Source organism: Hakea prostrata, chromosome 1, assembly GCF_041222555.1.
Source record: "Hakea prostrata isolate BN-2017 chromosome 1, UWA_Hpros_2, whole genome shotgun sequence".
NCBI classification, from domain to species: Eukaryota; Viridiplantae; Streptophyta; class Magnoliopsida; order Proteales; family Proteaceae; genus Hakea; species Hakea prostrata.
The window spans coordinates 24,563,527-24,586,607 of NC_142600.1; the positions used below are offsets into that span (position 1 = coordinate 24,563,527).

At 38.9% G+C, this 23,081-nt stretch overlaps 1 protein-coding gene across 1 annotated transcript in view; it reads left to right on the plus strand.

The window, feature by feature from the left end:
* Positions 1–23,081, plus strand: part of HAG1 (histone acetyltransferase of the GNAT family 1) — a 93,416-nt gene that overhangs the window by 6,426 nt on the left and 63,909 nt on the right. The window contains exon 4 of the mRNA XM_089136519.1: positions 6,401–6,472. Coding sequence (XP_088992645.1) covers positions 6,401–6,472 — 72 coding nt within the window. The remainder of the gene's footprint in view (positions 1–6,400; positions 6,473–23,081) is intronic.

Sequence of the window (23,081 nt, forward strand, 5' to 3'; positions counted from 1 at the left end):
TGACAGCAATAAAATTGGTTGCCAATAGCAAACTGAGTATGAAACCATATGGGTAGCACTTTAAAAAACATATAGAAAGCCATTTCATGCTTCTCTATAATTTTCAAGACCATGACACATATTTTCCCCTATTTTTATAAAATTTTATATTAGTATATTAATTTTTTGAAAAATAAAATAAAAAATAAAATGAATAATTATGGGGTGGAAAAACATTTTGGCTTTGTGAGATTGTAATTTGGCCTATGGAGTTCAACATATATTTATTTCTTCACCATACAAATTATATATTAAATATATTTTTATATTTTGTATGTAGGAAAATAGAATTTTGAATCAGAAAAATAAAAAATAATACACTTTGTGGAAAAAATTCCAACACCTTGAGTTCGTGTATCAGCCCATGATGTTCAACATATATTATTTTCATCAACATTGAACTACCATTGAACATGCATTTCATTAAAAAAAAAAGTAGTTTTGGGAAAAATGGTATACCTTGATATGAAGAAACTCCCAAATGTTGATGAAATTAAGCTTGATCCACCTCCATCCTGCATTTTCCGGCAAGAATGAGTTAAAGCCCCAAGATTGGAGCAAAAAATGAGTGAAAATACTTATGATTTGAAGAACTGAAGAGGAGAAGAAATGGGGTCGAAGCTCTGCTCTCAGTCTCATTCTATCAAAATTCTGCACAAGGATGTGTGAAATTTTGGTGAAATGGTATTTAAGAGCCCAAATTTTAGACATTAGCCCCTTTGAAATGCAATGTTTCGAGTTTCGATTGAAATATTCGAAATTTTGGCAAAAAATTGCATGCGAAGTTTCGACCCTATGTTTTGTTTCGACCAGGTCGAAACCATCGAAACATGGCCCAAGTTTTGCAAAATTTTGAACCATGTGTAAAAGCCAACCATGAACCAGGGAAAAAGCAGTGAACTATTAATTGAAACTATGATCAACACAATAAGGACTAGCAAGTTGAATATCTGAAACTTTTATTGCACAATTCCATTTACGTATGAAAGAATAGATGAAAGATGAAGGGTCCTGCATCCACCGTGTGTGACCAGTAATCACTGCATCTCACGCTCTCAAGTCTCAACCATATCTCTTTTCTTCATTCCACAGTCGTCAATGTGTCACTCAGGTGCCGCCTGGGCTTCCAGGCTGATTTTGGGTTGTCTGGGCTTCCGTGTGGATTTTGAACATATGCTGTCTGGATGCCTTGCTACACCGCTGCTGACCATTGGATTGCGCCAATACGCAGCAGGACACATCCAATGGTTAAACCAAAATTGAAATCCTACTTGGGCCAGGAATTTGAGGTCAAACATTTGGGGCAGCTGTATTAATTTTTTGGAATTGAAGTTGTTTGATTTTCCAAAGGGACTTTCTCTCTCAAAGGAATTATACCTTTGACCTTCTGTTGGAAACTAGGAGGCTTGGATGTTTCCTTGTTGATACTCCTATCAAGGAGACATATATTTGAAGGGTAAAGATGGAAAACTGATGGATAAAGCTGCCTATTAGCACCTTGTAAGAGATTGATATATCTGTCATATACTTTATGAGACATTGCTCATGTGCTGACTCTCGTAAATTAGTATATGCATGGTCCACACTCCGCTCATCTAGATGTGATGCACGGTATGCACCGAGTTTTGAGACATTTGAATCTGCCCCTGGAAATGTGGTCCTTTTCTGTCTTCATGATTACTAAAGAGTAGAGGCATTTACAAATGTTGATTGAGCACACTCTCCAACTACAAGCCCACCTCTGGCTGTTGTTCCTTGGTTCATGGAAATCCTGTATTTTGGTGTGGCAAGAAACAAGCTGTGTTGGTTGTTCCAGCACCAAGCCAGAATTTTGTGCCACGGCACACAGGATATTTGGGTTGTTATGATTCAAGGGACTTCTACATGATCTTGGTGTTGGCTCTAGCTCTCACATGATGCTGTACCGTGATGACAATTTTGCTATTAGTATTTGCCCATAAACCAGTTCATCATGATAGGGTAAATTATATGGAAATATATTCTCATTTCATTATAAAGAAACATGTTATGTTCCTTTTGTTGTGATGTGAGCTTTGGAGCATTTTGGGTTTATGTGTATGGCTGTTTAGCTATAGGGCTCTACTTTTAGTTTCTAGAATTATCTTATTGTAAATAGAATATGACATTTCTCATAATGTGTAAGTCATTATTAATCCAATTCTCTCATTGTTTCTTGTGACAAAAAGCAACTAAATAAACCAAAGATTAGATGCAAAGAAGAGGAAGAAGAAGAAGAGGAGGAGGAACAAGAGAAAGAGAAACTACTTAAAGCAGCGTTGTCATGGGTGGGCACTACATGTGCACTCCCCTCTTGGGCCATGAAGTCCACCACATCAGCCCCCATATCCTCTGCAATCTGTCTACTGGTATGACATCCCTCCTCATCCACAAGGACTCTCCACTGTCTTTGATCTAGTCAACTACTGGGTTATCATCATCATCCTTCTAAATATGTTGGCCAACTTGAAATTGTTACTCTCTTTGTCCATTCCTTGTCTAATATGATCCTCCCTTAGTCTCATATTATAGCGTAAGTAGACTAGGTCCTCTAGACGCTTCACACCCAATTGGTCACGCCTCTTTGAGTGGATGAGGCTGAAGGTGCTCCAATTTTGCTCACAACCAGTGGCAGAACATGTCTGGGAGAGCACTTTGCTTGTAATGTACTTAAGTAGGGTGAGTCGAGTTCAAATTGCAACCACCATTCAGCTGCAACAAACATAGACAAATGCATAGGTGAATGGGGATTCGAGAGTTGGGTAAATGGAGGGTATAATTTCGTAAATTACTAAACTTTGAACTTTAAAATGTAAAAACAAAAAATAAAATTTACAAGTAAACCCCTACTATTTGATTCTCAACCGTTCGATCTGATTTGGATTACGTGGCATCATCACCACCATCGGCAGCAGCCAGCAATGGCTGCTGCAAATAAAAATCCCAAAACCTGAGAATCCAAAGCTACCAGGTTCTGTAGCATATTCCCAATGACCAGTTTAGGAGGAACAATTATCTGAACCAGAAAAACTTATCATGAATCTGGTAACTTATTAAGGAAATTTAATATAAATAAAAATATTAAATGTGAGTAATAAAATTTAAAACTGTTAGCTTAGTGGCTCCGCCACTGAGAACTTACCATTATTGTTCCACCAAAGCAGACCTTCAAGTTGAGCCGTAAAGGGTATTAGACAACTCATTTGCATGTACCAATTAAAATGTATTTGAAATCAATCAATGTGGGTCATCAACCAGATTCCTTTCTGGTGCTTGTTTTCACGTAAGTTCGCTGAAAACAAGCACCTGACAGAGCGAGATGCATTCCACTGTAAGTGTTCCATCTGGGTTGCGGACAAGATTGAAAGTAATTTTGAAAGTGGAGAAGAGAAACCATGTGCTGAGCGGAACCACCATCTACACATACAGATAACAATTCATCAAATGATGATGAAATCATCTGCACTACACTACTTAATTCTTCCTCGCTTACCCATCAACGCAAGATTTAGTTACAAAAGAAAAACAAGAGTGAGGGGGGGAAAATGAAAGCAGAAATTATCTTCCCTACCTTCAGCCATCAAATTGGAAACAAGCACAAATCTTCTCAAGCAATCAAACCCTATAGCTTTCTCTTTATTTTCTCTCTCTGATCCTTGCCAGCTTGTTTTCAACAACGATTAAAGTCGGAATCTAAGGGGTTAAAAAATAGTGGATGCATCTTGCTCCGTCAGGTGCTTGTTTTCAACGAACTTACGTGAAAACAAGCACCAGAAAGGAATCTGGTTGATGACCCACATTGATAGATTTCAAATACATTTTAATTGGTGCATGCAAATGAGTTGTCTAATACCCTTTACGGCTCAACTTGAAGGTTTGCTTTGGTGGAACAATAATGGTAAGTTCTTAGTGGCGGAGCCACTAAGCTAACGGGCTTTAAATTTTATTACTCACATTTAATATTTTTATTTATATTAAATTTCCTTAATAAGGTGGTGATGATGCCATGTAATCAAAATCAGATCGAATGGTTGAGAATCAAATAGTAGGGGGGTTTATTTGTAAATTTTATTTTTTGTTTTTACATTTTAAAGTCTACTAATTTACAAAATCATACCCTCCATTTACCCGACTCTCGAATCCCCATTTTTAACGGAAAGATGCATCTAAGTCACCATTCAGATTTACACCTGCAAATCTGGTTATGCCTGGCCTCACTAAGTCACCCTGACACTTGCCCCTCATCATCTTTAATGCATAGGTGTGGTTATAGATGAAGGCACTAACTTGTTGGGCTTGCTTCATGATTTTCTTCATGAGTTTGGCGTTTCCTATGTCCTTTAGCATTAAGTCAATGCAGTGAGGCATCACATGGAGTCCAAAAGAGCTTGTATCTATCCATCAAGGCATTGAAATCCACTTCAGCTCAAAATGGGCTACGTACCATAGTATTCCAACACATACAACCCAAGGGCAATAGGTAGGCAATCAACTCTCCATGCAATATCAACTACCAGCACGAAGAAATCCATTCCAGCTCTCAATCCCAGTCTCCCAGACCTCCTTTTTTGGAAGTCAAACCCTAAAATCAGAAAGATAATTTCTGATGTTTTATTCTGTTACTGGTTAGTTAGTAACGGTTTTTTCCAGATAGTGTGGACATATGCTGGGTAATTTAATCCTTCTTTATTGCTGGAAGACTGTACTGGTGGTTGCTCTGTTTTTTGGTTAGTTCCTGCCACCTGAGCTTGAAGTTCATGCTCTGCAAGTCATCTGTGATGCCATTGGACCATGTTTGCATAGTTGGGTTGATGAGGGTTGAGCCCTTTTCTGGATAGGGCATGATGGTTGCAGGCAGCTGATCTGATGTAGCAGAGTGGAAAATAGAAAACGAAAGAAAATCCAAGAGGATAGAATAGTGGTTGGGTCACAAAAAAAAGGGTGTCTTAGACAATCAATTTTAATGTTTTTAGTTTATAATTAAGGGCTTGAGTTTAAATGCTAATTATCTTGGGAAAGTAGGGATGGTATATGTAATTTTGAAAGTTTGATGTATGAAAATGAAATTACAACTTACCTAACAGGAGATAAGCGTAGATTTCCATAATTTTATGTAATTATGCTTATATGCAACTTAGAATTCAAATCAATGCAATTAGCAATTTGATTTAATTATGCTAGTAATGACCTAATAGGAGAAAGCAGACATATAATACACATCACAGGTACATCAACAGTGTATAATATAGGGAGAATTTCCTAGATTGTCAAATTTTAAAAAAGATTTACTCAATAAGATGTTTTAAAAAAGGTTTTACTCAAATGGATTCTATTTTTGAAAATAATTACCAAATCCCAAATTTTGTGATAATTTTTCCCGCCAACTAATATTCTTCTATGAACTTTCCAAATTACCCTCAAGTCTTGTATGTATAAATTTAGTTAGTATTTTTACCTTTTTAAATAACTTTTTTTTTAAAACCTGATTCAGTTCCTAAAAAATAGGTAGGCAATCTCTCACGTTTGAGTTAGCATTCAAAATTGTTATTTTATTTTAATAATGTACTCTTGAAATTTGAAGTTATTTAAAAAGGTAAAAGAAATACTATTATATGTGTGTTTATATATATATATATATAAAATAGACTTGAGGGTAAGTTTGGTAGTTCATAGGAGAATTTTAGTTGGGTAGAAAAAATTATCATAAAATTTGGAATTTGGTAATTATTTTCAAAAATAGAATCCCTTTGAGTAAAAGTCTTTTAAAAATATCTTATTCAGTAAATCTTCTTTTTGAAAATCTGACTATCTGGGAAATTTTCCCTATAATATAAGCATATTCATCAAAAACCTAAAATATAAATCAACAAAAACCTATGAAATGTCTAGGAGTATGTTTCCCTTGGACCCCAGGAAAGAGCCTGCATGCAAAAAGAGAATGGATGTCCCGGTTGCCTTGCCAGCTATTCTTAGTTAGCTACATGTTTGTTACAAATGATTTTGTCCCTGATTCAGATAAATTTACTGATCATTGAGATGAAATGGGATCAATTGGACATCTAGATCAGTTTTTGGAAGTAGATTCTGAGCAAGGTACACTTCATATTTGGCATTTGAATATCCTTGACAAACACTTGCTTGAATTGTATGATGTTTGACAATGCCTCAGTTGCCCTTTACTGTATTTTCTAAAGTGTATTCTTATACTAAACTCATCCTGTACCTTTATTGAAACCATTTTTATCTAGGTTTCGTATTTTCTTCTATGGTTCTAGTCTTGTCATAAATTTATTATTTCTTTTGTGGTATTCGCTTACATTTCACATGAATAATCAAATTGCAGAAGCCACAAATCTGTAATGGTTATCAGGCATAATCAGGTGGTTGGGGGCATCACATATCGTCCTTATGTCAGGTATGTTTCCTTTATTCCTCCCATACATATTGTTTTTGTAGGGGAATGAATGGTTTGGATCCATATCTGATCTACCGTCCACACAGAAAAATAAACTAATTAAAGTTTGGTCAGAAATCAGAAATTCAGAATGGACATGTATGCAACATATTTTGTTCTTTTACCTTACAACAACTATCCCATCCAAATGTGAGTAAGATGAGGCTTTATGTTTATAAGAGCAGTTTGAAATCTATACTCATTAACAAATCATTTGGAAGACATCTCCTGGTCATTTCATTCATCAGAACCATCATTTCTTTTAGAACTACATAGTTTTTATGATATGAATATTCTTTTTTATTTATTCTCCTTTGTGCTATTATATGTGATGATTCATGATTGATCCATTTGTTGAGACAAGAAACCACCATTATTGAGAACCAATGTGGTTTTATACGGGGAAGATCTACAATGGAAGGTGTAGGAGACTTATAGAAATATAGAGTGTAAGAAATATCTTCATATGGTCTTTATTGAACTAGAAAAAGCTTTTGATAGAGTCCCTAGAACGTTAATTTGGCAAGTAATGGAGAAAAGAAATGTTGCAACTAAATATGTGAGCATAATTAAAGATATGTATGATGGTTCAGTGACAAATGTAAGAATAATGGTGGACCATGGGGGAGATCTCGCTCTTGAGCGAGATCTCCCCACTGAAAAAAACCAAGATCTCGCCATCTCGGTCGAGATATATAGATTTCTGGTGTAAACTCGGTGGGTTTTAGGGCCTTGGTTGGGCTGAAACTTGGTATTTAGACTATTTAAGGCCTTTTGAACACACTGATGGCCTTGGATTTGTGAGAAAATAACCCTAAGTATGTCTACTAAGTCGACCCTATGTGTAAAACCAAAATGCTGTGAAATGCAAGGTTAGACAACACGTAATGTAGAGATATCAAGTAATTCAAATTATCAACTATCAAATATCAAATACATTACACATCAAACTATCAAAGAACTTAAATGTCTTCAAAATTTTACAACCATAAGAAGTCATAGACTTTTAGTAAGTTATAAATCATAATCCATAAGTTCACAAGAGTACAAGAGTAACAAGACTACAAGACAACAAGAGTATCACTTAACATTCTGCATCAACTGATTTTGAACGGTGGCCACATATGACTCCCAAGTCAATTCATCACTGTAGTATGTCACATATCGGTTTATGTGGGACCGATATGTCTCCATGTCAGAATACTGGAGGAATAACACTCTGGGGTTACTGTCAATTGTAGGTGGGTGAAAAAGCCATTGCTGCTCTTGCTGTTTGTGTGTTGAATATATGGGTAGGGGTTTCGAAACCAGTCAGTCAATAGCCCATCTTCACTCCTATATGTGTACTCTCCAGGTGCAGGGTCTTAAGGAGTAACATGATCTCCATAAGAAGAATACCTAGTGTAATCTGACTCGGTGCTGTGATCCCCGTATAGGTACTCCAATGATTGCCAACTGGCCAAACTCTGCTGTTGTGAACCACTGCGACCATGATCTAGGCTCATGCTTCCCATGTTCAATTCAAGATTTTGCATGCTTGCATCATCATTTGTTTGCCCTGGTTTGATATGCTCTTCCTACTCCTAGTATAACTTTGGGAGACAGGGGAACTGTGGCTCGCATATGTTCGATGACTCGGGCCTGGTGGAGGTGACTCCCTTTATTGACACTGACTTCCACCATCCTGACTTCCTCTATGACTCGATGGCTGACTTAGAGGGATGGTATCATCTGTACTCCCACTACTAGACATCACAACAGTTGTTTCATGTCGACCAGACGGCTCCACAAATGGTACACTTGGTCCTGTTGATGTTGCTACAACAGCCTGACCCTCATTAGAAGACATGTGGTCAGCCACAACATCTGGTCCCATGGTAGCAACAATGGTAGGATTCGGCTGCCCTCCTGGCCCATCCAGCATTGGGCCACCTCGATCCCTAACCCACTGATATATAGCATCATCTACCTCATCCTTTGCGGGGGGCTCGTGGAAAATAAGAGTCAACTCAGTCGGTTCCCATTTTTGTCATCCATATCATCTTGTATGTGCCCTACTCTCAATCTCATGTTGTAATGCACATACACTAAGTCCTTCCCAATTTGTTTCGTACCTTACTATTAATGAGTGAGAAGGTGCTCCAATTCCTCTCGCAACTAAAGAATGAACAAGTTTGTGAGAGTACTTTAATTGCTATAATGCTATGTCTCTGAGATTTGGCGAACTAGTTCCATATAACACCCACTAGTCAGTTGCATAACCAAATATAAGAATGCATTAGGCAAGTAAATCTTAATACTTATATAACTTATAGGTTTTATTCTTATGGACTTATTAGTTATCACTTATAAAGTTATAGACTTATAATAATGGACTATTTACCAGGATCATTTTTTGCCTAGTTGCAACCGTAGAAGGCTTTTCGAAACTCCTAGAGGCATCCCTGAACTCCCTGATCTATACACCAAATGTTCAATTATTGTACTTCTACTATTGTATATGCACTAATGCAAGAAGTTGAAGAAACAATTGAATAAGTTCTCACCTCTCCATTAATTGTCCCTTGCATGACGGGATTTGTCACAAGCTTCTCCACCATGTCTTGCACCGCATTTATCAACCTTACATTAAGCCCCATATCATTCTTGTAATGGTACTTTGGGTTGAGGTAGTAAGCTTGTATTGTGGAAAAGAAAAAATTTGGTTAGTGATTTGGTTGTTTACTTGTTTATAACTTATAATAAATTACAATGTAAATTAAAGTATACAACAAAAACTTAAAGACTTAAAAATGACTCACCAGCTACGTGCAGAGGATGCATCAAGTGCTTCTCCCATCTATTATCGATGATCCTCTCGTAGGATTTGAAAGAGCCAGGGGCTGTAGCTCTAACCAACTCTTTCATTTGCTGGAGGGGGCAGCATATATGTGGGGCATTGTGGGCTTCTTCTCCGAATTCACCATCCTTAAAACAAACACAATAGGCTTTAAAATGTCCATTGTCCTATTCAGTTGCCTCCAAAAGGAATCATCAACAATGGTTTGTTGGACTACTGCTATATCAGGATGGCTAGATCCATGCCAATTAAGCCACTCCTCATTTGCAAACATGTGCCATAGACCCACCACTTTCTTCTGGAAGCTTTTAGAGCTACATAGTTGGTGGCAAATTTACTCAATCTAGGTCTGATTTGATCACCCTTATAGTGATTCCTCATCATCTTCAACACATAACCATGGTTATAAATAAAATTAATGACCCTTCTAGCCTTGTCAACCACAACATTGATTGACTTTCTCTTCTCCAAGTCCTTCAACATAAGATCAATCGAGTGTGCTGCACATGATGTCCAAAAGAGATGGATCCTGCTACTCTTCTTCATCAACATTTCACCAGCTTTTTTGAAGTTAGCACCGTTATCTATGACAATTTGGACAACATTGCTTGGCCCTACCTCGAGGACCACCTGCCTAAGAAACTTGTAAAGGTAGTCAGCATTTTTGATTTTATCTGAGGCATCCACTAACTTAAGGAATGATGTCTTTCCATTGTAGCTCAACATGAATTAATGATGGACTGTCTAGTAGGACCAATCCATCCATTAGCCATTATAGTATCACCATATGTAACACCATATGTTGTCCATCTTTCCTTCAATGAACCAATGTATTCCTCCACCTCCTGCTTCACCTTTGGTGAATATTTATTCATTACTTCCTAAGTTGTTGGGTCTTTAACCCCTACACCTGCCCTAGCAACTGCATTGATCATCCCCTGATAGTATGGTGTTTTGGCTACATTGGCTGCAATGTTGTTGTAGAGCATGAATTTGCTGATCGCCAACCTAGCTTCCTCCTCCCTATTGCCTTTTTTACCTCCAACAAACATATATGAAATGCTTCTTTGATAGGTGTTTTGATGCCTGAAAAGGGAAGGGTCTTAGTCAAATGTGGCATCATAATGTGCAGTCTTTCTCCTCCTTTCAGTCCTCTCACTTCCATGAAAACTATGTCTAGGTGGCATGGATGTCCCTGACCCCGAACCACCTACTCCTCTTGTCTGTTTATATTGCCTCACATTCTCAAAATGTAAGGATTGTCTGGTAGCTTCCATTGTAGCCTTCATCTGTCTCCACTCGGCCTGTGACTCAATACCCATACCCCTCCTTTTCTCCTCATCAACATCAACAAAATGTCTACACTATCCTTAAATTCCCTTTGCTTTTGTGCCATCTCATTATTTTTTTTCTCTCTCCTTTTAAAGTTGGTGTAATTACTTTTTGCACTTCATAAGGAACCTTGGGACACTTGGCAACATCTTTGAAGCCACCAGCCAAATGTTGTTTTAATCTGGTTGAACCACCATAATTCAAGGTCTTGAGGCAATACTTGTATTGGGAATTTTTTTGTCGGTAGTTAGTGGATCCCCATGTTGCCAAGCTATGTCCTGAGTTCTACTGCCAGTGCCGGCACTCCCACTAGTTGCCATTTAAGCTACAATTCTACGACACTGAAATACATTCATGAATGTTCCCAAGTAATCATTAGAATAATTTTTAGATAATTAAAAACATATAAAAATAATACATAAAACAACAAAACACACACTTTGTTCTAAGATAACATATATACAATGCTCAAATAGACATGTTTGTATTTTTAAAATAAACTACATAAAATGAGCATCATTTTAAATATAGAAAAGATAATTTAAATAAAATATTATTTTTCATAATTATTTTATTTAATTATTTAAATAAAAAATAAAAATAAATACAGCAAACATGATAATCAAAATATGACTATATGGGGTTGTAGCCCTCTCAATGTAGTTTAACATAAGTGATAATGACATTCATATCATAAGTATTTTTTTATATTTTTTTAATTTTAATTTTTTAGATATTATATTTTTTAAATACGGAAATTCAAAAATAAATTAATAGCAGAAAATTAATTTGTTTCCATGAAAGTGTAGATCGAAGCTAGTAGATCAACATATATTTATATTAGACTCACACACCCATTGTAGAACATTCTATTTGAAAAAAAAAATTCAAATTTGGGGAAAATCTTATCTTTGTTGAAGATCTAGTTGAAATAGGCTTGAACAATAATAATCTGATGTTGTAGATGTGTTACGGATATTTAGAAGTTGAATCTCCAACAAATTCCAGCCAAAAATCAATTTGCCGGCGACTTTTGAGAGTTGCAGCGAGAGAGAGAGGCGAGATTTGCCTCTCTCGCACGAGATAGGGGGTTTCCCTAAAGCCTGTGGTTGGACCACATTTGGCGAGATCTCACTGAGAGATGGTGAGACCTCGCGAGATGGCAAGATTTCGTGGCGTGATCTCCCGTCTCAACTCTCCTCTCGTCTCGCTCTTTCAATTTAGCAAGATATCTTGCAAGATCTCGGCGAGATCTCCCACCATGTGGAGGACAAGGTAGTGAATTCCCGTTTGCAGTTGGGCTGCACCAATGATCAGCTTTAAGGCCCTTATTTATTTGCACTTATAATGGATGATTTAGACAAAGACATGCAAGATGGGGTTCCTTAGCATATGCTTTTTTGTGGTGATATTGTTTTGGTAGATGAGACACAAGTAGGGATTAATACCAAGTTAGAATCACATAGAACAACTTTGGAATGAAAATGCTTTAAATTAAGTAGAACAAAGATGATATATCTAGTGTGTAACTTTGGTCGTGATTGGACGGACGATGAGGTGGGGACACTTGATGTGTAGGAGTTTCCACGAAGTGGTTTTTGGGTACCTTGGCTTAGTCATAAATAAAAAAAAAAAGTGATATAGAGGATGATGTTTCCCGAAGAATTAAAATAGGGTGGATGAAGTGGAGAGGTGTGTTTGGGGTCTTGTGTGATTGACGTATTCCTCTAAAGCTCAAAGGAAAATTCTATGGAATCGTCATACGACCAAGTTTGATGTATGGTGCAGAGTGTAGGGCTGTTAAGACTTAAGAAGCATCATATAGACAAACTTAGTGTAGCAAGTGCTAAGATGGATAAGTGGCTAAACTATGAAGGATAAGCTAAGGAATGATTATATAAGAGCTGGACTAGGAGTAGCTCCGATAAATGATGATCTATGAGAAAGTTGAATTGGGGGTTCATGGCCACGTTCAATGGAGACTTTAAATGCCCCTTTGTTGATAAGTGATTTAATTCAGATCAAAGGAATTAGAAGAACTAGGGGCAGACATAAGCTAACCTTAAGAGAAGTAATAAGAGAAAGGATATTCATCGGTTAGGCCTTGTAAGTTGTAACTAGTATGACCTCACATGGAGCTGCTTGGAAGGCAAGGATCCATGTAGCTGACCCCATTTAGTTGGGATAGGCTTGTTGTTGTTGTTGTTATTGATCCATTTGCTGCCCCCTCATTTTGGGAAGAAATAATGCCTTTCAGGCACTGACAGGAATCAGTTCTAGCCCCTAAAATATCCAAAGGAAGACATCATGCACTAAATTCAAAACTCCAATACTTGTTCCTTTATTTGGCATAATTAGGATGTTGTCCATGGTAGAATGAGGCTGATCATGTTTTCATTATCAAGTGATAGGTTCTACTTAGTGTCGGACAGGCATCCTGGTTCTATTCTTGTTTTTTCCATTTTAGAGACAACCACTTACCTCAGAATATTGAGCTTTTACAAAGGGCACACAACAATATATATCAGCACCACCTGCACATGCAGGCGTAACAGCATACAGACACAAAAATGTGAGGATCTGCGCATCCATTACATGGTGGTGCCATACTGCCATCACTCTGACACATGTCAGAACCACAGTGAAATAGCTTAAGAAAGTAAAGGTTAGAAAATGGAAGGCTGTATAACTCTAATCCAACTAGCTGGTGAGGTTGAAATTTTGGTTGAAGGGTTGTATCTATCCAGCAGCAGTTGCTGGTTAAGCTGCTGAAATATCATAAAGATCCAAGGGTTAGATTGGAAGTTAGGGCGCTGGACATAACAGCAAGTGTTAACAGTATCAAAAACCTTATAACAAAACTAGAGAGAGGAGGAGAAGAGAAGCAGAGAAGAAGAAAAAGAACATAGCTATAAAAAGAGAAGTGGGCGGGCTGCAGCTTGGGCAGGCTACACAGCCGCGGGACTGCTCCCTTATATTTATAATAATGAACTATAAATAAAAGATGCGCAAAGGACAGAACTACCCCTGCACCCCAAAACACTGTTCATGCCACTATTTTTTTTGGATGAATAATAAATATATTAAAAGAACAGAAGCACATACATCAAGCCTGAAAATTTGCAAAGCTAAAGAGCATGGACAAAGCAAAATGGGATAGGACCCAAAGAAAATGGGCTGAACAGAGGCCCAAAAAAAAAATCATTTTGCAGATTTTTTCTTTTTCTTCTTTCTCTTGGAGGACCGGAGATCAACCAGGAAGTCTTCACCGAACGGGTTGTGCCCCTTAATAGGACGGTTACTCCTTCTGCAATCAACGCGATCAATATCTTGCGTAGGAGGGGAGAGCAGAGAATTAGGAGTGTGTTCGATGTGGATTGAATCACAAGCCGAAGGTATGGTAACGTGAGCGTCGACTGAAGACAGGGAAGAGGGATTGGAGGAGGAAGGGAGGGAGGTAGAGAGAGGGTGGGGATTTGGGTAATGGGCCTTGGAATTCTGAACAAGGGAGGGGTGAGAATGAGGAGAGGAGTGAGGAATAATAGGCCCATGGGCCATAGGGCCCAAAATGGAGTTCAAAGGTGAGGGTAAAATGGGGAGGGAAGATTTATCGAAGTTGGGGCCATTGGGAGATGGAATAGAAACGGTGGAGATTGATAGGTTTGCCATATTAGAGTCGGTTACCAAAATGGAAGGGCTGAGAGGCGGCAAGAGGATGGCAGTGGGCTCAAAGTAGAGAGATTCACGAGAGAGGGAAGACGAAGCTCTAGGGTTACTGGCGAGAAGCGACGCCTCAAGGCAGGGAGGACCAGCAACAGATGGAGCAGAAAATCCAGAAGCGACAGTCGAAGCAGTGGCTTTGACTGCAGAACTCTGACGAAGATCATCGACGGAGATCTCGATCTGGGGAGAAGAGCAAGGAGTGGTCACGATCGGAACAGGCAGAGGTCTAGACCTACTTCTCCGGTACATATTGTATACCGGCGGCGAACGAGAAGCAGGAATACCTGAAGAAGGAGAAGAAGTGGAAGCATCTTGAGTGACGGTGGAATCGGGTTTTGCAAAAGAAGAGAGGGAGCAGCAACAGAGATCTTAGCGAGATGATTTTTTGTGATTGAAGAGGAGGGAATTTCCCCATAACCAACAAAGGGAAGAGGGAGTTGGGTATTGGCGGTTGTAGCAGCTTCTTCTTCTTGGGCTTGAGTAGCAGTGACAGCATCGGTTTCTTCTGAAATTTGAGCAGCAGCAGCATCAACAGTGCTATCGTGGTCTTGAGAAGCAGCGGTAGCTAGAGTGTCTACAAGGGCTTGATCAACAACGGTAGAAGCAGGCTCTGCTAGGCCATCAGCAATGTCATGAGAGGCTTCAATCGAACATTTCTCTAAGGTGTTGATGATGAGGCCTTCAGGGATCGACATAAACTCATTGACAGACGATGCCAACGGAGCGTTCCGAATGGCAGAAGAACATGAGACAGACTCAAGGCCAAATTGCCTACAGGAGGTGCATCTTGAGGGAACCCAGTCATAGGCAATGACTTGATTATAGATGAGTCCATTATCATCAACAATAGAGATGGAGGATGGGAGAGGAAGAGCAGCAGGCACTTCAACATAAATACGGGCGTGGGATAGCCTTTGGAAGTTCAGCGTTTTATGGTCGGTGCGGAGAGGTCTTCCAATGGCAGATCCAATGCGGCTGAGACATCATGCCACTATTTACATCACTGTTGACGTGAAGATTGTCACAGTCCACCCCTATAAACTTAACACCCTCCCCTCCCCCCAGGCTGGGACATACATGTCACCTTGATGTGAACACAGATTGAACCCCCGGCCAAACCTTAAAGTGGGCTCCAAGAACCACCCAAGCATGCTGGCCCAACCCTAGAGCAAGGGTATTTTGGTCATTTTAGGCCCTTTTTCACTGTTATAATCTAAGTTTCAAAATTTTAGAAGAGTGCCGACCATTTTAAATTCTTATTTGAGCTGTGTTTGATTTGGTTTCCGTTAGTTAAGTAGTTGATAAGATAAGACTATTTACAAGAAGGTTTCTTATCTTTTAGGAGTTTGCTTCTTATTAGAATTTGTCTTTATTAGTGGTTGTGATTTACCTAGGTAAGGAGTCTTTTTCTAAAGAGGACTCTTATAGATAAGATTAGTTTTTTATTTCAAGAAGAATTCCTTTAAGTTAGGTAGTTGTTACAAGGGTATCCCAGCTTACAAAGGAAACCTTAAGTTGTCTCTAAGTCTAGTTGAGTCTCCCAGTTTGAGTTAAGCCTCATTACTCATTGTAATCTTTAAGTCTGATTGAATGAAAATTAAAGTATTTGTGAGAAACTGGGTCATGGTTCTCTTTGAGAGGGCTACGGCAGATTTTTGAAGAATTTTTCATCAACATTCAGCAATCAATTTCAAGTTCCAGCAGCCACTAACAAATTCCAGCATCTTCTTCTTGCCTCCATCATCTTCTTCAAACAGCAGCCTACGAGTACAATAGACCCCCATCCCCTTCCTACCCTCCCTACACTCATTGAACTCCTGCCCCAATCCCTCCCTGTCTGCACAGCCCAGAAACCCAACCCCTCTGCTTTCAGCATCCTAACAGCGCCCCCCAACCGACAGACCCTAGATCCCTCCCCCAGCCCCTATGACTCTGCCTGGCCACTCCCCAGCCCTTCCCTACCCTGCTGCCTCTTCTTTCCCTCTCTTCCCTTCATCACAACACCCCCTTCCACTGTTTTGGCTCGTGGCAGATCTCAAACAGATAGTAAAGCAGAGAAAGAAGAAAGAAAAAGAAAAGAAAAGAAAAGAAAAGAAAAGAAAAGAAAAGAAAAGAAAATAAAATAAAAGAAAGAAAAGGAAAAAAGAAAGATCAAGAAGGGTTGCCCAAGAACTTACCAAGAAACTTCCCTGTCTTTGTATCCATCCCCTTTTATCTTCCCTAAACCTTTTCATACCATCCCATTCAGTTTTGTCCAATCAAATCTTACCAAAATCCCTGCCCATACAGATTTTATTAAAACCCTAACAACCCAAAGGCTCCTAATTTTGTTTCCTTATCTTTCCCTCCAATTCCCATCTAAATCAGAACAACCCATATCATTCCTAAGAGCTTACCCATAGGCATTCCGTAATATTTTTGATTTATGTGCTGGAAGATTCTAGGCAAGTCCTAAATTCTAGGGAATCTTTCCAAGAAACCCTAACCCTAGGAGTGGATTCACATCGCACCATGCCTAACTTTTTACAACACTGGCAAAATTCGAAGCAGGGTGTACAGTACAGAGGTGATAATGCTGGTGCATCTTGCTCTCTTTTAAAAATTTGGTTGACCTTGAATGGTATCAAAATGAATTGGGATATGATACTGCACAACTGATATATATTGATACCATTGAAACATTCAGTATCGGTTTTGTGTGTACTTCTATATGTATCGGCCAATAGGGCTCAACACATATCACTTCCACTGATACATTCCATAGAAAATCCCTTTTCAGTCATTGACTTGATAAATAGCCAATAGGGCTCAACACATACCAGTTCCACTGATACATTCCATAGAAAATCCCTTTTCAGTCATTGACTTGATAAATATTCTATCTTACAAAAAGGAGGAAAATTTTCAATCAATATTCTGTAATCTTGCACTTAATCTTTGTTTTTTTTCACTTGGATTGGAAGTGAATAAACAAGTGCTAGTGTGCTATGACATCATCCTTTGCATCATTTGATTCTCTTCATGGCTGTAAACCAATAAAATATGTAAGAAACCTCTTTTAATGCACTTGTTGATACCTTACCAATACTTTAAGAATGGATAGAAGCAAACAAGGACTTGGTGAACGCATTAGCAGGTTGATCTGATGAAGAACCAAAGGGCATTTTAGTCAGTTTGTTCAGTATTGTACTTGGAACAGAGTGACTGTCCACTTTAAAACGCCTGGGCCTCTTGTGAAAGAGTGTTACCTGCACTGTAGATGGATGCTTAGTTTTCATAGTCCATCTTCATAGGTGTTAAACCCATCTCAAGAAGTGAAGACCGAATCCGTGTTAGCTTAATAGCATTCTGAACCATGTCTTTGTACTTTTGTCTCATCACTGGACCTAGCAATGGTGCTTTATTTCGTGCTTCGCCATCTAAGCAACTAACCATCTACAAAGTACATAACCTAGTAGTAGACTCATGAATGCTACCTGAAGTTGTCTATTCTGGGGTTCTAAGTCAGAATATGCCAGCTGCATATGCCTATTGGAAACAAGTCCATTTCCAGGGGCACCCTTCAAAGACTGAAGTATACTGATTTAGGTCCCAAGAAGTGTCCCAAGGCCCAAAGAAGTCCTAGGCCTGCTGTCCAGCAGTGTAGAAGCATGATTCGACACCAGGGGAATTTGGTAATTTGGGGCAGTTCTACTCGAGCCCAGCTGGGCCTTATAATTATGACTTATGAGTTTTTTAGGAGTCCAAATCTGTTTTTAATTTGATATTTAAGGCAGTTTAGGTAGCGATAAGTAGAAGTCCTATTTAAAATAGAAATCCTATTTTGAATTCAGTTTTTGGTGTTGAGTACTGTTAAAGGCTATAAATATACAGCCTATGCTTGTAAGAAAACACAGTTTGATGAATAAAATTATTGAAGAGAGAGTTACAGCAGAGATCAAGGATTGAGTAGGGTTCTTAGGGTTTTCAAGTGTTCAAGTGCAGGAAATCTGCTGCAGCAGCTTGGTTGGTCTGCCTTATTTCATTTATTCTTCATCCCTGCTATTTCCATTCCCTACTCCATTGAGCCCTTCCCTTTCTTCCCCGAGACCTTAAGTTTTCATATCTCCTAGTTCCCTCCCCAGAATTCCCTTCTCTCCTAAAATCACAACCACCTACTCCCTCTAGCACTCACCCAACCTCAACTCTGGTTACCATCTGGAAACCCTAAATCTGAAATCAATAATAACGAGGTTCAGATTTAAATATCAAGATTCCTAAACCTATAACCTCTAACTGAACCCACCCTGTGCACCGACTGTACAAACCCTAAAACCCCTAAAAAGCCTAGAGTCTCTCAGTCGCAGGGTTTTGCAAACCCTAATTTGATTGCTGTTCATCTATTTCATCTTGGATTTGGCCCTCACCCTATTGAGGCTACATCAGAGATATATAGAGCCACAGATGAATCAGCTGATCAGCAGTACCCAGGGCTTTGGAGAATATGGAGGAAACCCTAGCAGATGTTTCAGCACAGGTACAAGATTTGGCAGCTCGGATGGTTCAACTAGATCAACACTGTGGAGAAGAAGAGTTGCCTCCTCCAACTCCTTGGGTACATTCCCAAATAGTTATTCCCCCTCTTGGGGAAACTGGTGGGAATCACAAGAACAGGGAAGATGCTGAGAGAGAAGCCTATACAGGAGTTCTTACAGGTGGTTATAGAGAAGAAAGAGAGAGGACTAGTCACACCAAGGAATCCAGGTATGAGTGTATAACAACCCTATGTACGATAGGTATGGAGCTGATGAAAGACCTCCTTGAGGAAAACCCTATCATACACCAATCACACTAGAAGAGCATATCAGATACTATTCAATGGAGGACAGGACCAAAGGAGAGGCAGAGACCATTATAAGGCCAAGCTAGAGCTCAAGGAGTAAAATAGTTTTCTTGATCCCCAGGTACTCTCTAGTTGGAGGACCACCTAGATGACTACTTTGATTGATATGACTTGTCAGAAGATAGAAAGATGAGATTAGCTTGAACCGGATCAGTAGGTGACTCTGAGATTGGTGGAACACAACTGAAAGGGAATTGTGCTATGAAGGAAGAGAGCTTCCAAGATGATACCAGATGAGAGGGAACTGACAGAAAGGTACCCATCCGAGCACTACAAACCCAGGTTACAACTTACGAGAGTAGTTCCATACCTTGAAGAAGGTAATATGTCTCTTGTTGATTATATCCAACAATTTGACTCTGTAACATCTAGCACAGGGACTCGGGAGAGCAAGCTTTAGACTATGACCTGATTCAAGCTTGGCTTAGAATATGAGATCCAGATTGCACTTGGAGTGACTAATGTACATGACATTAGGGACTTATTTGATAAGGTCTTATGAGCTGAAACCTTGCTGCCTCAAAGGAGATACAGCCATCAGGGTCTTGTAAACAAGAGCAAAAATGGAGAAAGAGAAGGAAGAAAACAGACTATGAGCCTTGGGAAGCTTTCAAAATAATAATGAAAGCCTCCATAACAGTTCATTATGTTGAGGTAAAAAGGATAAGGAGCTAGCAACTGAACAAAAGATGGAATAATTTTGATAGGTAGGACCTAGGTATGATGACTGGGTTATGCTGAGTGAGTGAGGGGAATCTAATTGTGAAGATTTCTTGACACTTTAATGGCGGAATAGTTATTGAAATTGAAGGAGCAACACATTAGGGTTTGGTTTCCTGGCTTTAGGAAAGAAGATGATGAATGGATCTAAGGTTTCTAATGGTTAGAGTGTGACTAGAATGGTTCAAGTTTCGACTGAGATGCTGATGGGCCGAAATATCAGTTATCTCTTGGTTTACTAAGAAACCAAGAAAACCATGGGCTAGTTTTAAAGGTCCCAGGATTTGAAAAGTTTTGACAATATTTGGGAAATTTAAACCAATATATTTTGAAAATCTCGTCAGTCTTGACTAATAAATGCCAAGTTATGTCCAATTTTAGCAAACCCAATTTCCTCAGTATTGGTAAGTTTTGACCAGCCAATACATGTCAAGCAATATCCCAAAAATCCCTGGATTCAACATGGTTTACCCATCTTGGCATATCTCCATTTCTGGCTGGTGAAACAAGCCTCAAAACTGAGGTCTTGATCCTGGCTAGAACAGGATGCAAGTATGGTAGAATGTTGGAATGTTTGTGTAGGTATAGGGTTTGTGGTGGACTCCAAAGATGGAGGAAAAGCTATGCTTTATGGTATTAGAAGAAGAAATGGGGCAGGGGATAATTGAACTTACTGTTGTTGAAGGTTCTTCTTACAGAAGACCTTGACTAGTTGAAGATGTTTGTGGGAACAAGAGAAGAGATGAAGTGAATAGAATACAATCTATAAGAAGAAAGCAGGCACATGTCTAAGATTGTTCCAGTATGCTAAAAATAAAAAAGGGGGGGGGGGCTGAGTTAGCCGAGTAGATGGACTCGTAAAGACTCTAAAAAGACTCTAAAAAGACTCAATATACTAAATAAACTCAAAAGTGAAACCTATTTAGCTGTTAAACATCATCCAAACCTGTATGAGAACACTCTATTTAACTTCGAATCCTGTGACTGACATTACCTCCACGGGTTGAGGTTCTATATTCAGCCCGTCCAATAAAACCTAAAATTAAGAAGCCTAAGGCCTATAGAACCCAACCATGGACTAAAATAAAGTCTTATGAGGCACAACCAAATGGAAAATTGATGTAAGCAGCTTCCAGGCCAGCTAAGGAGGGCCCAAAGGGCTTGCTAGTGCTCTATGACCCACCAGCAACCTTGAGAATTTCAGCCAACACAAGGGGTATTTTTGGTAATTTGCAGAATTTGCGGTGCCCTAGATCTGGTCCCATCAAGTCCAGTTTGTTGTCTAGACCTTAGATATATTTTTGGTTTTTTATTTTATTTTGATTAGAATTTTGACATTTTATCTAAGAGTCCTAGGTGAGATCCCAGAGATTTCGGGATCCCACAAGTTTAGTCAACGTTAATCTCCTTACTTTTAGGACTCCATATCTACTTTTAGAATTTGGATTCGAGTCCTCTAAAGTTAGTTAAAAAGTTTTTTGATGTCAAAGTAGTTGAGCTGTAGTTGAAGTTGAGTTAGTTTTGGATAAGCCAATTAGAGCTCTAGTTGGTTTACCAATTCAGAGTCCTTCTGTATTTCTTATTTGAAGGCTATAAATAAAGTCCTCCAGCTATAGAAGTTGAATTCAGTACAAATCTGAGTTTGGTGGAAATCCAGGTCGTGGTCTTCTTGTGTAGGCCAAGGTGGAATTTGCGGAATTTGAGAGTTATCTTCTTCGGGTGTTCTTCAAACTACAGCAGTCATTCAACACAAAAAGCAGCCTTCTTCCTCAATCAATCAAGTACAACCCCAGCCCCCTTCCCTACCCTCAGCCACCCTCCCATACCCTAAAACCATAGCCTTAATGGTCCTATCACCCCATTTCTATTTTTTCTGGAATTTTTCTGCAATTTTTGGACTTTTCCGAGAAGTAAAATTCAAGGTCGTATCTATGACAATCTAATCATTAGGTTTGTCCCCAAATTTTAGGAATATCATTCCCCTAACCCTAGTGATCTTCCCTCCCAATTTCAGCCCAATTGAACCAACTCAAACCCTGATCTTAGTACCATTGAAACTTTCATAACTCCCAAACCCCTTGACCAAACTCCCAACCCTTTTAGGATTACCTTCCCTTGCACCTTCTCTACCTCTTGAAACACTGACCCTAACTATAGAAAGAATTTCGAGGGAAACTCAAGTTTCGACTAGGAAAAAATGGAAAACCTAGGTGGGAAATTGGGAAATTTCGAGGAAACTTATGACTTTTTTGTGCAAGTTTCGACATCAAGTTTTTACTATTTTTAGGGAGTATTTTAGGGTGGGACTTTGAATTTAAGCTAATTATAGTATAAAGAACACATTGGCAAATGCAGTTTGCTAAAAAAGTCAATGTAGATATGTCATTCAATGTACATAACATCAATGTAGAGTTGTCTATGAAGTACACTATAAACGTAACTACTTAAGTACATAGCATTCAATATATAACTTCTAAGTTCAAAACATTAAATACAAAGTAACTGACAATAAAGGAAAGTACAACTAAGTACCAAGAGTAGTGCTTCGATGGATCCATCCGGTGAGATGTGTAGCACTGTGCCTGTAACATCCTCTCCTCCAACCAACGAATATAGACATCCCATGACATTTTATACCTATGGTTGTCAAGGGAATCAACACCTGCAGCTTTATAAGTCTAGTCATCAACATGCCTAAGATAACCAGTCAATGGGAATGCGCAATTTTGATAGGGAAGTCCTGATGGAGGGGGTATTTGGGAAAACATGAAAGAAGCAAAAAATCGAAAATTTGGAAAAACTACGAAACTTGTAGGAAAAAGTGTCAGGTTTCACTAAATTTCCCATGTTTCCTACAAATTTTGGGATTTTTTTTTCTCACAAAGTAGATGGGTTGAACCAGGTTTTGACGAAATTTAGACGGTTTCGATCGAAACCTGGGATTTTTTTTTGGTCACCCAAAGTTTCGTTTCGAGGTTCCAAAAGTGACCCTAACTAAGAGTCCTAAGCCAAGTAGGAAACCTAATTTTGAACCATAGCTTGGAGAATAATTCTGCAGACAAAATTCTGATAAA